We start from the raw sequence: 18,790 nt of genomic DNA, 5'->3' as shown, positions 1-18,790 counted from the left end.
GGGGGGCAGCGGCAGGACCGGAGCCCTGTGTCCCAGGACTCTGCTCACACTGTCCCCCTCGGGGGGGGCCACACCCGCCTCACCCCCAAGCCCTGCCATGTTCTTGATGCCCGCTTGGGGTCCTCGCACAGGTCGGGCCGGTGGGAACCCACATCTGGGGTCAGGCCAGGCCCCAGCCCTCAGCCCCAGGCCTCAGCCCCCAGCCCAGTCGGGTGCAGCCCACACACATCTGGTCGCAGGGCAGCCGGCGCTCAAGGCCCTCGAGGTCCGGACTGGGCTCGCTCACAAAGATGTCCCCCTTGCAGGTGACGGACCAGATGGCCTGTGGGGAGGGGCGGCCGTGCATCCTCCGGCTCTCGCAGCAGGACAGGTTGAGCAGGGTGAGCTGGCAAGGGGGCAGGCGGGTCAGCGAGACCGGGCTGGCCCCAAGATGGCGGCCCCCGCCCCCGCCCAAGGGACCCCCGCCCGCTCACCCAGTCGCTCATGTCCTGCTCGGTGGCAGCGGCCAGGCGCACGGGCCACCTCTGCCGCGTTCTCTCGGGGGTGTACAGGGCGAAGGAGTGCTTGGCCTCACTGAACACGGGGACCAGCGCCGTCACCTCGTTGAGGAACACGTGGATGTACTGCATGCAGAGCGGGGGTCAGCGGGACCCTGGGTGGAGCCCGGCGCCGTGGGGGAACAGGGACAGAGGGCCTTGGGGGCCCCAGAACGATGGGGCTCCGTGCGCAGTGGGAGGCACGCCACTGTGGGGGCTCGCTCCTGAGCAGAAACCTGAGTGACCTTTTTGATGTTTAGGACTGGATTGATTTGGTTCAAACCCCAGCCCTGGTGGGAGTTTGACTCTGCCTCCAGAACCTGCTCCCTCCTCTGGAACTGGAGGGCCGGCACATTATGCCCCCACTGCCCGGGATGCGGCCACCAGCTCCCTTCCCTGGAAGACCCCTCCCCTACACACGGCACCACCCCCCCCGTACCTCCCCCTCCCCTAGACACCCCACCCCATTCTCCCCTAGACACCCCCACCGTACCTCGCCCCTCCCCAGACACCCCCCACCTCCCCAGCCCCTCCACAACACCCCCACCACCTTCTTCTCCTCATGGACCACGTAGTAGATGAAGAGGATGCTGTCCTGAGCCCCGTCATGGCCCGTGAGCTGCTCCAGGGCCACGTGGACATCCATCCACTTGTGGGGTTTCCAGTCACACCACCACTGCAGGGCCCCGGTCTTCACCCACACAGACTAGGGCAGAGCCGGGAGCACAGGGGTACGGAGTCACAGGCCGGCCCCGGGGGCCCCAACACTCCAGCCCTGCACCCAGCACCCCAGGGCCACCCTGCTCCCTTCGTTGCCTCAGGGGGCACTGGCCCCCCCCCCACTTCACCCTAAGAACAGAAGTGACACCATCAGACACCCGCCCGGAGCCAGGCCCCCAGCCAGCAGGTTCTGTGAGTCTGGGGGTCAGCACCCCACTACCCTCTGCACAGGGTGGGGAAACTGAGGCCCCGGGCGGTTCTGTGCCCAATGCGGGGACCCACACCAGCCAAGACGGGGCCAGGTCCTCTGTGCTGGGAGCATGGTGAGGCCGCGTACAACTCTCCTCGGGGCGGGCGTGCAGCAGGCACTTAATGGATGCCTGCTGGAGGAAGTGCCCCGAGCGTTGCGCACCTGCTCCACCGCTTGCTCGTAGTGCTGGAAGTTCTCCAGCTCCCGCTTGGTCCTTTCCGTGAGCTGCTGGAAGATCTGCTTCCGCCAGGCGGCCGTCTGGGCCGGTGTGATGGACAGCGAGAGCGTCTGCACCGAGGGGCACAGGCCTGCCGGCCAGCACAGCCTCAGTGCCGGGCGGCAGGCCAGCCTCAGCCCTTTCTTTCCGGAAGGCTAGGCTAGCATCTCTGTGCAATGTCCTGTGAGCCCTCCCTGCCGACATTCACCCTTGTAGGGAAGCTGGTGTCCCCCCACGTCAGCCTGGGACAGCCGCCCCTGCTGGGACGGGGAGGAGAGGGGTGCCAGGCCAATGCCCTTCCTTTCGACTGCCCGACTGGTCGCGGAAGGCTCCAGAAAGACGGGCTGAGCACGGTGGGGGCGCCAGGCTTGCTCCAGATGCCCCCGGGTCACGTCCGTGGCGCTGGGCGGCTGCACTTACCCGACTGGGTGGTGAACCACTTCAGTGTGGTGTGGGCCTCCACGGCACAGCCTCCGCCGGACACCCAGGCCCACAGTGCGTGGCAGTCGGCGCTGTCCGGCTCCTCCAGGCCTAGCGGGAGGAGCCTCAGCGAGGAGAGGTCGGTGGCCTCCGGAAAGTTGGCAGTTGCGTGGCTGGGCCCTTTCCAGGACTCCTTCCCACGCAGCCCAGCTGGGCTGGAGGCAGGGCCGGGGACCTCCCAGGAGGCATCCGTATCGCCGGGACCACAGGACTCAGCACTGCCCCTCACTTCGTTGCCAAAGAAGCAGCCGGCGCTGGAAGGAAGGGGGCAACCTGTGACTCCCTTGGACACATACTGTGGGACCCCCTGGGCAAATCACTGCCTCTTTGCCACAGACACCAAAACCTTCTCCCCAGGGAGCAGGAACCCCAGGAACTTGGAAAGGTCTCTGCGTCACACCCGGACCAACCAAACCAATGTATCTTGGGTGGAGATCTGGCAGCGTTGTGGCTTTTTTATTGAGGGATGTAAAATGTACCATTTAAAATTATAAAATGCAGTGGCATCATGTACATTTGCAGTGTTGTGGAACCACAACCAACTTCCAGAACCTCACTGCCCCAGATGTAAACTCTGTAGCCATTAAAGAGGCCCTCTCCACTCTCCTCTTTTCCCCCTAGCCGGCTCGAAGTCTCCATGGACCCGCCTGTCCCTGACACTTCACGCTCATGGCATGGTCAGACTGTGGCCTTTTGTGACCACTGCCGCTTAGTTTAATGATGGCAAGGGTCATCTGTGCTGTAGCGGGTGTCAGCTCTTCATTCCTTCTTATTGTTAGATAATATTCCATTGTATGGATACACTGTTTTATCCATCAATTCTTCCACTGACAGACATTTGAGTTGTTTCCACATTTTGGCTATTGTGAGTATAAGGGGTGCGTCAGTCGCTCAGGCGTGTCCAACTCTTTGCGACCCCACGGGCTCTAGCCCACCAAGCTCCCCTGTCCACGGGATTCTCCAGATGAGAACACTGGAGTGGGTTGTCATTTCCTTCTCCAGGGGATCTTCCTGACCTGGGGATCGAACCTGCGTCTCCTGCATTGGCAGGCGAATTCCTTACCACTAGCAACCCCTGGGAAGCTCATCCGTGCTGCGATAAATATTCGTGAACAAACTTTTGCTTAAACGTCTGTTCGGTTCTTCTGGGCCTCTTTCTGGGGCTGAAACTGCTGGGTCCTGTGGTAGCTCCGTGGTTAGCCTCGTGAGGAGCTGCCACGCTCTTCTCCAAAGTGGCCGCCGCGTCGTTCACACCCCCAGCAGTGCAGGGCAGGAGGGCGCCGGCTTCTCCACATCCTGGCAACACTGATTCTGTCTCTGCTTTTGATTATAGCTGTTCTGGTGGGTGTGAAGTGGTATCCAACGTGTTTCATTTTGTCTTTGTAACGTGGTTTTGTTTGTGTTTCCCTCATGCCTCGTGACGTCAGGCATCTTTTCCTCTGCTTGTGGCCACTCACGTACCTACTATGCAGAAGCATGTGTTCAAGTCTTTCTCCTCCCTGCTTTTTCTTTTCGTTTATTTGGTGCCTTGGGCCTTAGTTGAGGCGCGTGGGACCTTTGATCCTCATTGTGGCATGCACACTCTGTTTTTAAAAATACACGTTTATGTATCTGGCTGCATTGGGTACTGGTTGCGGCACGCGAAATCGTCGTTTTGGGATCTTTCTTTGTGTCTCATGGACTCTCCAGTTGTGGCACGTGGGATCCTAGTTCCTCAGCCAAGAAAAGAAGGGCATTGCAGGGCAGATCCTTAGCCGTGGGAGCTCCAGGGAAGTCCCCCCTTGGCCCTTTGCAGTTGTTTTTATCTGTTGTTGAGTTGCAAGAGCCCTTTATGTATTCTAGATAGTAAGCCTTGTCAAATATATGATTTCCAGTATTTTCTCCCATCCTTTCGATTTTTTCATTTTCTTGAAGTGTCCTGAAGTGAAGTCGCTCAGTCATGTCCGACTCTTTGCAACCCCATAGACTGTAGCCTACCAGGCTCCTCTGTCCATGGGATTTTCCAGGCAAGAGTACTGGAGTGGGGTGCCATTTCCTTCTCCAGAAGTGTCCTTAGAGGCACAGAATTTTCTTAATGTTGATGAACTCTGACTTCTCTATGTTTCCTTTAGTTTCTCGTGCTTTGGGTGTCATATTTAAGAGGCCGTTGCCAAACCCAAGGTCACAAAGATCTGGCATCAATGGTTTTGGAAGTTCTCAGCTGATTCCAGTGTGCTGACCACTTAGAAAACTACTGGCTGAAGAGCTGCAACCCGCAGGTAAACCCCACCTGGCCGGCCTCCTGGCCCCTCTAGGCTGCCGGTGCAGCCGAGTGCTGACCGCTGAGCTAGGGGAGCGGAGGGTGGAGACCAGCGTCTGAGGGGGCCCAAGCTGCAGACAGGATCGCGGGCAGCCCCTGTCACAGAGCAGAGGCGGTGCCGGCTGAGGCGCTGGGTCACCTGCCAGCGTTCCCCTGGTCAGCGGGCAGGACTGGGCCGTGTCCCCCCTCTAACCCCAGGGAGCCCAGGGCGTGGTCCCCAGAGCTAGGGCCGGGCACACCTGGGACCTTGCGAGAAAAGCAGAACCTCGAAAAGGAAGCTCTGAGGGCTGGGCGTGGGGATCCCAGGGAGTTAGGCCTCCAGGAGTTCTGGGCTCAGTCCCAGGCCTCGCCTCCTGCTTAGAGACCCTTCACCTTCCTTCCTGCTCTCCTCTCCTCGGACACAGGGCCTGAGCATCCCGGGAAAGGAAGCCTTATCTCGCCCAGACCCTGAGGCTTTGAGACCAACAGCCAGCCCACTCGGGACAGCCCCAAGCCCCGTATGGACGGACGCCCTGGCCTCGCCAAGCTGCCCACTCCCGCCTCCCACGCACAGCGCTTGCCCTTGGGCCCGGTAGGACCCCGGCCCAGGAGGGGAGGAGGCCCACTGCCGCAGGTTGCCATGGGTCCGGCCTGACGCCCTCCTGCCTCCTCCCACCCTGCCCGCCCAGCCCGGCCTGCCAAGCCCGTCAGCGTCACCTGTGGAGGCTGAAGGAGCTGCCGGACAGCGAGCGGTCGCCCTCCCGGCCGGCAACGATAACCTTCCACGTCTTCCCGCTGAGCTCGCTCTGGGTGACGCCCTGACGGAAGTACAGGGCCCGGTCCACACAGCCGATGCCCCAGACCTGCACAGAGAGGTACTGCTGAGTGGGCGGTGCGGAGCCCCCTTCCTGTGGGGGGTGGGGGGACCGCGTGGGGCGAGCACCCCGGGTCTAGGACACATCTCGGGGTGTTCCTGGGAAGGGCCTGGGGGCTGTGTGCCGAGTACAGGACTCGGATGCAGGAAGCAGAGGCCACAGGGGCCGGGGCGGGTGCAGCTCCAAGTCCTAGGGAAGCAGGGACCCCTGCCTGGCTCCACAACCTCAGGCCGACTCAGGGCTTTGGGGCACCAGGGTCCACAGAGGTGCCAGTGCTGGTGGGCGCTGCGTGGGGATGGACTCCCACCCGTGTCCCCATCCTCCGTGTGGCATTTTGTGAGAACGAAGCTGCTCCCCAAGTGAACCCAGAGGATGCTCCTGGTCTTTCTGAAGCGGCAAAATAGCCTTCTTGATTCCAATCTCATTTTTAGGGGGAAGATGGCCAAGCAAGCCTCCTGCCCTCTATCTTTGGGCGCTGAGGAAGGTGGGTACGTGGGTAGCTGAGGGGCCCAGAGAAGGGGCCCTGGCTCTGGGGGTGCCCGAAGGCAGAGCCGTGGCCCCAGGAGACCTTGCTGTGGAGATCATAGCATCTCTGTCACTTGGTCATGGCCCATGGCCTCTGTGATCAGGCCCGTGGGCACCAGCTAGCGCCCACCTCGCCCCTGCCCATTGTGCCCAGCCCACCAGGGCGGGTGAGGAGGGTGAGTGGGCACAGGAAAGGCTGCCACCCCTGCACCCCGGAAGCACTTTTAGAGCAACGGGAAAGGCGTCACCCGCACCCTCAAGTCTTAAAAGTAGCCAAACCTCTGTCTACGAGGAGGAGGCTACCCTGTAGGAACCGTGCTTGTGGTGCTCGTGATGCCGGCGAGACACCGCTGCTAGAGTTGGAAAATGCTTTGCCCTTTACCTGTGCGCAAATACCTCTTAGCACGCTTCCCAGGCTCCAGGGTGAACGCCCTGCCCAGATCGTGCTCGTGACCACTGCTCTGGGGCTCAGCCGGAATCAGCCCCCCAGCTGCCCTCGTGGGCTTGCAGTGTGTGCCGGCCCTAGCCCCCTCCCCTAGCGGCCTCACGAGCAGGCCTAGTGGAAAGGGACAGTGGGGAGCAGGGAGCACCCGCTCTGAGGCTGCCCCGCCGACCACGGCTCAGAACCACACACACCTGGTCATTCAGGCCCACGTTCACCATCATCATTTCTCCAAACATCTCGATCCAGCTGGTGCCACAGGGATTGTGAGAGTTGACACCTCTTCGGAACCAAACCTGGGAAATCAGAAATAAACACACCCCCCTGGAGTGCCACTCAAATGAAAGGGTTTTTTTTCTTTCTTTAAAGTCTCAGGAAGAATAAATGAGTAATTTGGTCCTTTGGTTCAGGCCACAGATGAGCACAGCACACCATTCAGAAAGGATGCCCTTGGGCCTCCCTGGTGGCTCAGCGGTGAAGAATCCCCCTGCCAATGCACAGGACACAGATGTGATCCCTGATCCAGGAGGGCCTACCTGCCGCAGAGCAACTAGGCCCGAGTGCCACAACCACTGAGCCTGTCTCTAGAGCCGCACCGCGCCGGGCTCTGCAACAAGGGAAGCCCCTTCAGTGAGAGGCCCGCGCACTGCGGCTGGGGGCAACCCTCACTCCCTGCAACTGGAGGAAAGCCCCAACAACCGAGACCCAACACAGAAAAAATAAATGATTCTTTTAAAAAAGAAAGAAAAGATGCCCTGGGATGAGAGATAGTGGAAGCAAGAAGAAAAGAGATTGTGAAAGCAACTCAAAATAAGCTTATTTCACTGGACTTGCCTCCGATAAGGTAAAAATGAGCACTTCCTGACGGGAGGGGGAGGCAGTCAGTCAGCTGAGAGTCTGCTTCTGATATTTGGAATGCTGTGGCCTGTTGAGGGACAGTCATTCTGTGCTTGCTACAGGGGTGCAGGCAAGGCGGGGGAGGGGTCACCAAAGAGCTCAGAGATCATCTGCGACAACAGCAGAAAAACGCACAGGGTTCGACTGATGCCGGCTATGTTCTAAAGAGGATAATTTTATTTACTTTTTAACTACTGGCAGTGCTGGGTCTGTTGCCGTGTTGGCTTTTCTCTGGTCGTGGTGAGCATGGCTATTTATAGTTTGGGTACAAGGGCTTCTCATGTGGTGGCTTCTCTCGTTGCAGGGCATGGGCTCTGGAGCTCGAGGGCTCAATAGGTGTGGCCCACGAGCTTAGCTGCTCTGCATCATGTGGGATCTTCCTGGATCAGGGATCGAACCCATGTCTCCTGAATGGCAGGCGAATTCTTTACCACCAGGCCACTAGGGCAGCCCTGAAGAGTTAAGACCACACTCACAAGGACAAAAACCCACATGACCGTCAACATTAAACTGAGCCCTCAGACCCAGCCCCAGGGACCGTCTTACCTTCCGGTCCTTAGTGACGGCCCAGACCACGCAGACGCCCGTGGAGACATGCAGGATCCCATTTTCAGACGTGGGCGGCTCCACTGTGGACCAGGAACTTCCTACCCGACCCCAGGAGGAAGTGCAGGCAGCCCCCATCACTAGGAGCTCGGGGGTGGGTGGGGGGTTGAAGCCGGGCGCCCCCTACCCGCCTCTCCCAGCACAGCACGCAGAGCCGCCCACCTTTGGGGTTGTTCCTGTTGATTCCTTCCCGAACCAAGGCCTGGCCCTCCCAGAGCGTCACCCACAGCAGGTCGTGGGGCCCACAGCTGATCTGAACCGCCTCCCCGGGGGTGTCCACCAGGGACCACGACGAGCCTTCGGGGTTGTGGTGGCTGACGTTCTCTCTGTACCATACCTGGGAGGCGAGGGATACCAGCAGGGTCAGGCCAGAGCTCCATGCCACCTCAGCTTCCAGAATTCGGCTGTATCTGCATCAGCCTGTGCACAGCCCAAACGTGGGGGTCTCCAGAGGACCCGGGGTCTCGAGGGGACCATCCAGATCTCCCTCACTTTGTCCCCGCTGCCATCCAGAGCCTCGAGCCAGATCAGACGTCTCCTGCCTATGCTAGAATACGCGACGCCGACACGTGGATTTTGGCGGTCCCAGGGGACAGACCTCTTTTGTCACCTGCTTGACTTGTGAGAACTCCAGCCCTGGCCTGGGTGTCCTGAGCCCTCTAGTGGCCAAATGCTCTCAGCACACCTGTCTCTAAGAGAAACAGGGGGCTGGGTGGCTAGATAAGAAAACCTTCAACCCTCCTTTTTAGGAATGTTGGACTTCCCTGGTGGCTCAGACGGTAAAGCGCCTGTCTGCAATGCGGGAGACCTGGGTTCGATCCCTGGGTTGGGAAGATCCCCTGGAGAAGGAAATGGCAATCCACTCCAGTACTATGGCCTGGAAAATCCCATGGACAGAGGAGCCTGGTAGGCTACAGTCCAGGGGGTCGCAAAGAGTCGGACAAGACTGAGCGACTTCACTTTCACTTTTCAAGCTGCAAGGAGATCAAACCAGTCAATCCTAAAAGAAATCAATCCTGAATATTCATAGAAAGACTGATGCTGAAGCTCCAATACTTTGGCCACCTAATGCGAAGAGCCGACTCATTGGAAAAGACTCTGATTGAAGGCAGGAGGGGATGAGAGATAGTTGGATGGCATCACTGACTCAATGGACATGAGCTTGAGCAAGCCCCAGGAGATGGTGAAGGACAGGGAAGCCTGGTGTGCTGCAGTCCATAGGGTTGCAAAGAGTCAGACACAACTGAGTGACCTGAACAACAACAAAAATGTTCTTTGGGCTTCCCTGGTGGCTCAGATAGTATAAGAATCTGCCTGCAATGCAGGAGACCTAGGTTCAATCCCTGGGTCAGGAAGATCCCCTGGAGAAGGAACTGGCAACCCACTCCAGTATTCTTGCCTAAAAATTCCATGGACAGAGGAGCCTGGTGGGCTATAGTCCATGGGGTCACAAAAGAGTTGGATATGACTAGAAAAACACTTCACTTCAAAATGTTCTTTGCAAGGACTGATGCTGAAGCTCCAATACTTTAGTCACATGATGAGAAGAGCCACCTCATTGGGAAAGACCCTGATGCGGGAAAGGCTGAAGGACAAAAGAGAAGGGCGTGACAGAGGATGAGATGGTTAGATGGCATCACTGACTCAGTGAACACGGAGCTGAGCAAACTGGGAGATAGTACTGGAAAAACAGGGAAGCCTGCTGTGCTGCAGTCCACGGGGTCCAAAGAGTCGGACAGGACTTAGCAACTGAGTAACAACAACAAAATGTTCTTTCTGTCCTTAACTGGATGACAGGGAGCATAATCCGATATTTAAGATGGAACCACCTGCTTCTATTGCCCAAACCATGTGGCTCATTTCATCTGGAGGGGGCGGCATGTCTCTGTGGTCCTGGAGGGCGGGGGTCCACGGCCTTCCAACCCTGTCACCTCAAGTTTTCTTTAAAAATTCTTTATTAGTGAGATTTATTACTCATTAATTTTATTTATAAACTTTAAATTCTATGCTATCTCAGCACAGTACTATAATATTTTTGAAATATGTAACATGGTCTCGCTTATGATAATGAATAAAACACTTCCAATGACTTAGTATAAACACTATTTTCCAAGGGAGAAAAGGGACACTGGAGTGCATAGGTTATAACTCTCTCACCATCGCCCTCATGCGTTCCATGTAATGGGCCCTATTTGCACATGAAGTTTTGCTGGGTGCTTCTTCAGACAGTTTACTGCTGCTGCTAAGTCGCTTCAGTCGTGTCTGACTCTGTGCGACCCCATAGACCGCAGCCCACCAGGCTCCCCCGTCCCTGGGATTCTCCAGACAAGAACGCTGGAGTGGGTTGCCATTTCCTCCTCCAATGCATGAAAGTGAAAAGTGAAAGTGAAGTCGCTCAGTCATGTCCGACTCTTCGCAACCCCATGGACTGCAGCCTACCAGGCTCCTCCGTCCATGGGATTTTCCAGACGAGAGTACTGGAGTGGGTGCCATCGCCTTCTCCTCCAGTGACTAAACCAGCGGCTGGATCCACAGCCCCCCACACTGCAGAACCAGTCCTGGGCAGCCCCCCTCCTGCTGCCTGCTGGGTTTGACCCGACTGTCTGCCCAACTTCGCCCAAAGCCCAGGTCCTGGTTCCACCTTTAATGGACTGCAGGAGTGACACAGGGGAGTGCTGGCTCACACCCAGCACGGCTCTCAAACCTGTTCTCCCCTCTCTCTGCATCCAGGTGGCCCCGCAGTGGCGCTGCATCCGGTCCAGCTCCCCAGCACCCTTCAGTGTGGCTAAGAGAAAGCCACTACGGGGTGGCCTCGGCCTGGACCGAGCAGGACCTGGAGGTAGGCCTGATAAACACCCGCTGGGACTGCTCCAGAGCCATCCAGAGAGCTTTGATCAGTTTACATTTAGAGCACTGAGGACTCAGAGTGTTAGATCCCTGCACCCAGGACCGTCTGTGTCGCTGTCACTGCTGCCGCCAGGGGTGGGTTTCGTTTCTTTGAATCACATTTCCTAGATCACAAGCTCCCGAGTGAAGACGCTCCTCTCCTCTCTAAACCTGCCCCCATCCACCCATCTATCCACCCATCCGAAAGCCTTGCATCCATCCATCCATCACCCACCCATCTACCCATCTATCTACCCACCCACCCACCCACCTAGTAATCCACTATCCATTCATCCATATACCTGTCTACCAACCCATCTGCTCATCCACCCATCCATGCATTCATCCACGTAACTATCCATCCATTTATACACACACACCCACCTATCCACACCCCTCTGCATCCATCCACTTATCCACCCATCCTACCCACCCACCCTTAATATACTGGACACTGCTGTGTGGGAGGCACCACAGGGCACTGGGAAGGGAGCCTAGCCTTGCTCTGAGGAGCCAAGCCTGATGCGACCCAGCCCAGGGTGGGCGCCAACCAAGGCTCCAGGTGCTCAGAGGAGGGACAGGCCAGGACCAGGCACGCAGGGAGCTCAGAGGCCTCTAGGAGGACGAGGACCCAGGGGGTCCCCAGGACAGCAGGGTCGCAGGACGGGGGACTGTGGGGCCCCCAGCGACATGCCACCTGCTCAGGCAGCCCCCACTGCTGGGACAGGACATGAAGAGGGCCCAGGGAGCGCCCTCCTTCGTCCTCCCGGGAGGCCGGCGGGGGCAGCCTCTCCCCCACCCGCTCCGTGGGCGGCCGGTCCGCCACCTCCCACCCGCAGCTCTGGGGTGGCCTTACCTTTCCCTGCAGGGTCACGGCCCACACGGAGAGGCGGCCCACGGGCTCGTCTGTGACCTCCCACCCGCCCACAGAGAGGTCACTGAAGGGGTCAGGCAGTTGCTGGGGGTCGTCCTCCGAAGGGATCTGCATGGAAGGGGTGGGAGGCAGGAGGCCTCAGTGCCCGTGGGCGCCTGGGCCCGGGGCGGCGCTGGTCCGCTCCTGCGAGCCCCCACCCCGGCTGCCCGCCAGCCCTCAGCACGTGCCCTCTGTCCTCTAGCCTGGCTCTGCTGACTTCACAGGAAGGGCAGCATTGGGCGGAGGGCCCCTCTGCCGTGTCCTCCCCTCCACCAGCCCCAGGCTGGGCTGCTGGCCCCAAGGGCTCACAGTGGCCCCCACTTTGCTGTGACTCCATCTTCCACAGAGAAGGAGCTAACCCCAGAACACAGCCGTGGGGTGGGGGCTCCCGTGACCCTGGCCGTCGCCCTGCTGCCTGGCTGCTCGCACCCCAGGGCCAGGCAGGCTGGGCTGGCAGCCCCACCTCGTGGCATGGGCCCTCCAGAGAGGTCGGGCGAGGGTCTGAGGCCTTCCTCTCATTCAAGGCCCCCGAGCACCCCAGTCCAGGCCTCACACCCCTTGGTTGGTTTTTCTGGGTCACTGGAAAAATACAAGGGCCTGAGTGGCTCCTGCATGGGGTGGGGTTGGGGGGTGGGGGAGGAAGATGTACCAGATCGAGTCTCAGTCCGGGACAGGGCAGTCCAGAGACCAGGGCAACGCCCTGCTGTGCTGCCCTGGGCCACAGTCTGGCCCGGCTCCCGCAGCGGCCACCTCCCAAAGGAAGGGACACTGGGTCACAGCGTTCAACACTGGAGGGGGTCAGAGGCCAGGCCCCAGGCTAGGCGTGCGGGTCCACGCGCCCTCCCCGCACAGGCCCACCACCTACGTGCCCCTGGCCCCGCAGGCCCCAGACCTTGGCCCAGGCGTCCTGAGACTTGTATCTCCTGTACCGGATCCACCGCCGGCGCCGCACGCAGGAATTCCACTTCTTGTCCCTCGTGTAAGCGGCAGGGAAGTCGATGGCATATGTCCAGCCCTGAAACATCAAGGTGGGGGTGGGGGGCTCTGGAAGTTTCCCGGGGAAGGCCAGGAAAGAGCTGGGGAAGGGGAGCGGGATGGTGGGGGGAGGCAGGAAAGAGCTGGGGAAGGGGAGCGGGATGGGGGGGTAGGCAGGGAAGAGCTGGGGAAGGGGAGCGGGATTTGGGGGGGAAAGAGCTGGGGAAGGGGAGCAGGATGGGGGGAGGCAGGAAAGAGTGGGGAAGGGGGCGGGAAAGAGCTGGGGAAGGGAGCGGGATTGGGAAGGGGGGAGTGGGGGGGGGGAGGCAGGAAAGAGCTGGGGAAGGGGAGCGGGATGGGGGGGGGAAGGCCAGAGAAGAGCTGGGGAAGGGGAGCGGGATGGGGGGGAAGAGCTGGGGAAGGGGAGCGGGAGTGGGGGGGGCAGCGTGTGGCCTGAAGCGTCACCCGTGGGCCCCGTCCAGCAAGCAGGGAGCGCGCGGCCCAGGGCGAGGCCCAATGCCACGGGGCGCGGGGACAGCACTGGGGGTACGGGGAGCCCCGCCGGCAAGACCCGAGTTCACCTACCCCTTTCTCCGTGGGTTCCCCTCCAAAATTCTCATCCACGTACCAGTCCGACTCCCACTCCCAGTGCAGCGAGGGCAGTGCCACCCCATCCAGCGGCCGGTGCTGGAGCCCACTCACGTCGCTCCACGGCCAGCGGTCACTTGGCAGGAGCGTCTCACAGAAGCCGCCCACGGGGTTCCAGCGCTGCAGGCGGAGGCAGAGACTGGCCTTAGGCCCGGGCGGTGAAGGGCTCTCCAGGGTCAGCAGGGCCCTCGCCTCGTCTCCAGGACAGGAAGTGAGCAGACGGCCACCAGAACCGCAACCTGAAGGGCAGGGACCTGCCACCCTGGGTGGTGGGGGGCACGGCTGTTGTGAGCTCCCGGAACCCGCCCCGGAGCCTGTGCAGACCCGGCCAGTGGCCTGGGTGAGGACAGGACGCGCGCGGGCTGCAGCAGCTGCGCGGCCTGATCTCAGCAGACTGAAGGGAACAGGCGGGAACAGGCCAGGCGTCGGGGGTGCAGGGCTGTCTCCCGGCGACCCCGCCACCCCTCGGACCCACCTGATTCTCATAGGCCTCCTCCTGGCAGCGGATGGGGACATCGCTGGCACCCACGAGCACGTACACCTGGTGGTCACAGGCGATGCCCCAGCAGCAGTCCCTGGCCGCGCTGACCCGCTTGAACTCCAGCTGGGCGTCCCTGCACGGCTCCCAGTGCTGCCCGGCCGTGGACAGCGTGAACACCCTCCCGAACAGGTCCACTGCCCACAGCGCCGAGCTGGGCATGGCCGCGGGGGCTGAGGGGAGAGAGGCAGGAGGGCGAGGTCAGTGGGCACGGCCGCTCCAGGACCCTGGCCCCGGGGACTGCCTGGTGAGGCAGGGAACCCCGGGGTGATGCTCTCTTGCTGCAGGAGGCTGAGCACCCTCCCCACCCCCCAGCAAAGCAAGGGCAGAACCCAGCTTCAGTCCAGGTTCCTTTTCTGTTCTTTGCCTTTTCTCCCTCTCATGGTAAGGATTTTTTTTTTCTCGAAATATACAAAAAAATCCAGAAAAAAAAATATGTACTATCCAAATACCTCCTGCCCCCAGTTTAATGAATAGTGTTGTCATTCGGTCACAGTTTGCATCTTTCTTGTCTAAAGAATAAATGACAGGTTGCAGATCTAATGAATCCTTGAAAGGCCTCCCCATAGGCCCCACCCTCTGGTGCACAGGGTCCCCCTCACATTGGCGGGGCCCCCCATGATCCCCCTTCCTCTGGGTTTGGTAGGGGCGTCCGCACAGGCCCGGCACCCCAGCCAGAGTCCTGTGTGATCCTGTAGGAGCCGCTCGATTGAGCGGGTGGCAGGGATGGCAGGGGCCTGTCTTTACCCGCCTTCGGTGGCCACCTCCCCCTGACCCCCTCCTCCTGCCATTCTCCGCTGCTGTTCCTTCTCTCCTTTCCCCTTCTGCTTCGTGGAGGGTGTGCAGGCCCACACCTGTGCTCTGCCACTGACACCGCACAGAGCCCCGTGGGGCTTCTGGGCACAGGGCCTTCGTTTCTTTGACTGTAGAGGATGGCCTTCATTCAGCCTTCATTCCCTGAGTTCCAAGGGGCAGATTCAAGCAGTTGGTAATTAGGGAAGGGAGGGACAGTCCAGAGCAGCCTTGGGGCAAGGCCCTGGTTCCCATCACACACCACAGTACCTTTAAGCTACCCTGCAGACACTGAAACCCCCTCCAGGTGGGAGAAGTTAATGATTAACCATAGTATGCTTCCCACAAGCACGCAGACCCCAGGCCATTGGACCTGAAGGTTGATGACGCTGAAGGCTGATGATGGTGGTGCTGACCTCACCACCAACCCATCAGCTTATCCATGAGCTTACCACACCCTCTTTGGACAATTACTGCAAAACTTGTCACTACGTTCCCCACGTGGGGACGCATGTATCTGAGGGCGTTTAGCCTGCTGTGGTCCCCCTTGCCTGGCAGAGCAGTAAAGCTACCCTTTTTAACTTCACCCGGAACTCTGTTGTCATTGCTCAGTTGCTAAGTTATGTCTGACTCTCTGCGACCCCTGGACTGCACCATGCCAGGATCCTCTGTCCTCCACTATTTCTCGGAGTTTGCTCAAGTTTATGTCCATTGAGTTGGACGTGAACCTCTCTAACCATCTTATCCTCTGCCACCCTCTTCTCCGTTTGCCTTCAGTCTTTCCCAGCATCAGGGTCTGTCTCCAAGATCCAGTGTGGCACTGGTGTACAGAGAAGCTGAGCTTTCAGCATCACCACTGACCGCCCCCCACCCCCCAACCCTGGGGCCGACGGGGCTGCTGCTCCCTGGAGCGTGACTCCTGGAGCCGCGTCAAGGCCACGTGGCCAGACCTACGGCAGCAAAACAGAGCAGCTGGATGAGGGCAGCTGGGGGAGTCACAGCGAGCAGCTCTGCCTGATGGAGCAGCCCCAACACCCAAGACCGAGCAGCGCCGCAAAAGGAGGACATAGCTTGTCTGACTTGGAAACTGGAGCGACCAGAAGACGGAGCCTGGGTGCCTCACAGCTGGAGCCAGGCCGTTCTGCTCGAGATGCCCGGGGGCACAGAAAGCGTGACAACTGGAATGGCTACATGGGTGACGGAGCACCTCTGAAAACAGGAGCAACTGCTGTGAGCAACTAGGCTCGTCTGGAACAAAGTGTGTCTTACAAACATGGAGAAGAGAGTGTGGGCTGCAAGGAAGTGACTGAAGGATAAATAGGAAGTCGGGAAGTGGAGCACGCGCCAAACTTTGGAAAACACCCAGGACAGGCAGTGGCGACAGGAAGAATGGAGAAACGTGATGCTTCCACCTGGGGCACCAACATCCAGGTCAAACACATGGGAAGTCAGGACGCCAGCTTTCTGAAGCCATTTGAAAACTGGCAACTTCATCTGGGTGCCTGAGCTGGGACTCCTGAGATAGCTGTGGCACCTCCAGATGCCTTCTGCTCTTCCCTGGTCAAGCCTGAGAGTCCACTCTCCCCCTGAAGCATTTACTCTGTGACTCAAGAGTCCCAGAGTCACACTGGACCCAGACTGTGGGAATTTGGGTCCTGGCCCCACTACCATCTAGCATGAACAAGAGTCCACTGACTAACCTCTCTGTGCCTCGGTCTCCTAATCTGGAAAAGGCAGAAAGGAGAACTGACCTACTTATGTAGTTGTTGTGAGACCTGAAAGAGGTAACATAGGCACAGAGTTATACCAGATTGCTCAGCACCCAGCAGGAACTCAACGAGTGTCACTGAAATCATTTACTTCTGGGCATTTACTATCCCAGACTGCCAATCTTCTCTCTCTTAAAAACAAACAAACAAAAAAAGCCCTTTCTGGTCAGTCTGAGTCCTTGACCTCCTCATTTCCTCTGTATCTCCCAGTGCTCTGCACAAAGTGAGTGTTTATTCAAAGTTACAGAAAATCACTGCCACCTACATTCACTGACTCCCTGCGCTAAGATGGAAATGCGGTTCCGGGGAAGCCAAATGTCACACATGCTTCAGGTTAAAAGTAAGGTCCTAGGTCATGCTTCCCTGGTGGCTCAGTGGTAAAGAATCCGCCTGCCAATGCAGGAGACACAGGTTTGATCCCTGGGTTGGGAAGATCCCCTGGAGAAGGAAATGGCAACCCAGTCCAGTATTCTTGCCTGGGAAAGCCCATGGACAGAGGAGCCTGGTGGGCTCCCAGAGTCAGACACGACTTAGCGACTACACAACAACACAACAACAAAGCTTCTAACAGGTGGACAGGTATGCGATAAGGCGAGTATGTTAAGCTGTCAATGGTAGAGTCCAGGTGGAGATGAGTATGTGGGTGCTTACTGTATAATTCTTTCAATTTGACTATGTTTGACAATCCTCTTCATAAGTTGTTGGGGAAAAGTAAGAGTTTTACATAGGGAAAGGCGGTATGTCAGTTCCCATGGTGATTTTTTTTTAATAAAAAAAATTTTTATTTATTATTAGGCTGTGCTGGGTCTTAACTGCGGCACATGGGGTCTTTAGTTGCAGCATGTGGGATGTGGGAGCCTGGAGTCTTAGCCTTTGGGCCACCAGGGGAGTCCCCCATGGAGACATTTTTAATGTGAACCCAGTCTTCAAAGAGATTTCTTGGCTCACTGTACAAGTAACGTGAGGTCAGGCCCAGTCTGCATCTTGAGCTCAATGAATGATGATGCTGAACTTAGTTATTTGGAAATGACTAAGCGGTCATTTCCAAACAGACATAATTGAGCCTTCTGGGCAGCTAACAAACAGAAGACTCACCTGGGGGTGATGTTTGTAAACTCCCTCTGGAGTAGAAAATCCTGGTGCACATCACTTCCCAGCTAAAGATGACAGGAGGTAGCCATCCTTGGTTAGTCCCACCTCCTTGACCAAGATGTGGTCTCAATTTCTCATAAGCCAGTTTCTGGCTGTGAGGTGATGGGGTAACACGTCTAGGGACATCGGGTCACTGGGTCAGAGGACTCTTGAATGGGAGGTTGAAGCATTGAGTTCCACAATTCTAGGATTTCTTGGTTTTGTAGAAGTGAAGAGGTAGAGGCAACATCTCCCAAGCAAGTGACCTCCGATTCACCAAGAAATTCTGCATGATGAATTCCAGTTGGTGCCTCAGTCATTCTACTCAGAAGACTTGCTGGCCACCCTCAGAACCATCTGCCTTTCTGCACGGTTAATTAACAGATTCCTTCAGAGAAGTGGAGGTACCCAAGGGAAGGTGGGGGTGGAGAGAGTAGGCTGGGGTGTGGTAGAGGAAGGGAGAGAGTCCCAAAGGAGAGCCTGAAGCGTTTATTTCCCAGTCGCCTTAGGACTGCTTCCTGCAAGGTTTTCTGATGTTTTTTTTTTTTTTTTATCACACCCTGTCACACCCATCCCCTGGTCAGAGAAAACCCTTTGCTACTAAAGCGGCTCACTGCCTGCCTGACAATTGTGAGGGCTGCTGGGAGGCAATGTTAGGGTCAAAGCGGTGGGAAGAAACAGGACATGCAAGATAGTTTAGCCCTTCCTGAGGAGCTGGGTCCATCCTCTCCCACATTTGGCAGCTCAGAAAATAACCCCCCGGCTGTCTGATCTGGGCGGTCAGCCTGGTTTCACTCTGGTTCCCAGTGGTGGGGCGACAGGTGGGCCCCTTGCCCGGCCACCAGTAGCATCTCAGCGCCAGCCCTGACCATCTGCCTGAGCTAATCCCAGGACAAGCAGCTTTGCTGTCATAACTGCCCACAGGAGAGGAGACGGGCTCGATCCTCTCCACCCTCCAGCCTCTTCCCAAGTCACTCCAGGGCAGATGCTGGTTGGGGTGTCATGTTGGGGCGGGGGGCCGGGGGCGGTGCGCCCGCGGGTGTGCAGCAAAGAGCACCAGCACAGCCCCTTCCCCACTCGGCACGCGTGGGACAAACGCAGTTGCTGCCTCAGCCGCCCCAACCTCTGCAGGAGGGACCGAGGCGCCCATCTGACCTCTCGGCCACCGCTGCACTCACCTGCGGGAGAGGGGCACCGCGCGGGCGGGGTCGCGGCGATTGCTCCTCGGCGGCTGGAGAGCGGCCCGGCCCTCCCGCGAGGCGGAGGAGACCGTGGGCAGGAAGCGGCTGCCAGACCCGCGCCCATTGGTCAG

General features: G+C 58.5%; 1 protein-coding gene across 2 annotated transcripts in view; it reads right to left on the bottom strand.

The window, feature by feature from the left end:
- Positions 1-18,780, bottom strand: part of TECPR1 (tectonin beta-propeller repeat containing 1) — a 28,270-nt gene extending 9,490 nt beyond the window's left edge. For both annotated transcript variants that reach the window (XM_070362302.1, XM_070362303.1), the window contains exons 1-14: positions 18,657-18,780; positions 13,724-13,959; positions 13,186-13,368; positions 12,518-12,640; positions 11,569-11,694; positions 7,989-8,163; positions 7,767-7,867; positions 6,518-6,619; positions 5,199-5,344; positions 2,144-2,457; positions 1,669-1,814; positions 1,087-1,242; positions 474-623; positions 228-385 (exon numbers count right to left, since the gene is read on the bottom strand). In XM_070362302.1, the coding sequence (XP_070218403.1) occupies positions 228-385; positions 474-623; positions 1,087-1,242; positions 1,669-1,814; positions 2,144-2,457; positions 5,199-5,344; positions 6,518-6,619; positions 7,767-7,867; positions 7,989-8,163; positions 11,569-11,694; positions 12,518-12,640; positions 13,186-13,368; positions 13,724-13,948 (2,105 nt within the window). In that variant the 5' untranslated portion in view covers positions 13,949-13,959; positions 18,657-18,780. The remainder of the gene's footprint in view (positions 1-227; positions 386-473; positions 624-1,086; positions 1,243-1,668; positions 1,815-2,143; positions 2,458-5,198; positions 5,345-6,517; positions 6,620-7,766; positions 7,868-7,988; positions 8,164-11,568; positions 11,695-12,517; positions 12,641-13,185; positions 13,369-13,723; positions 13,960-18,656) is intronic.
- Between the last annotated feature and the right edge of the window lie 10 nt (positions 18,781-18,790).

This window comes from Bos mutus, chromosome 25 (assembly GCF_027580195.1).
Source record: "Bos mutus isolate GX-2022 chromosome 25, NWIPB_WYAK_1.1, whole genome shotgun sequence".
Taxonomy (NCBI): domain Eukaryota; kingdom Metazoa; phylum Chordata; class Mammalia; order Artiodactyla; family Bovidae; genus Bos; species Bos mutus.
Note: the sequence above shows the minus strand (reverse complement) of the source record. Positions and strands in the feature narration are given on the sequence as shown.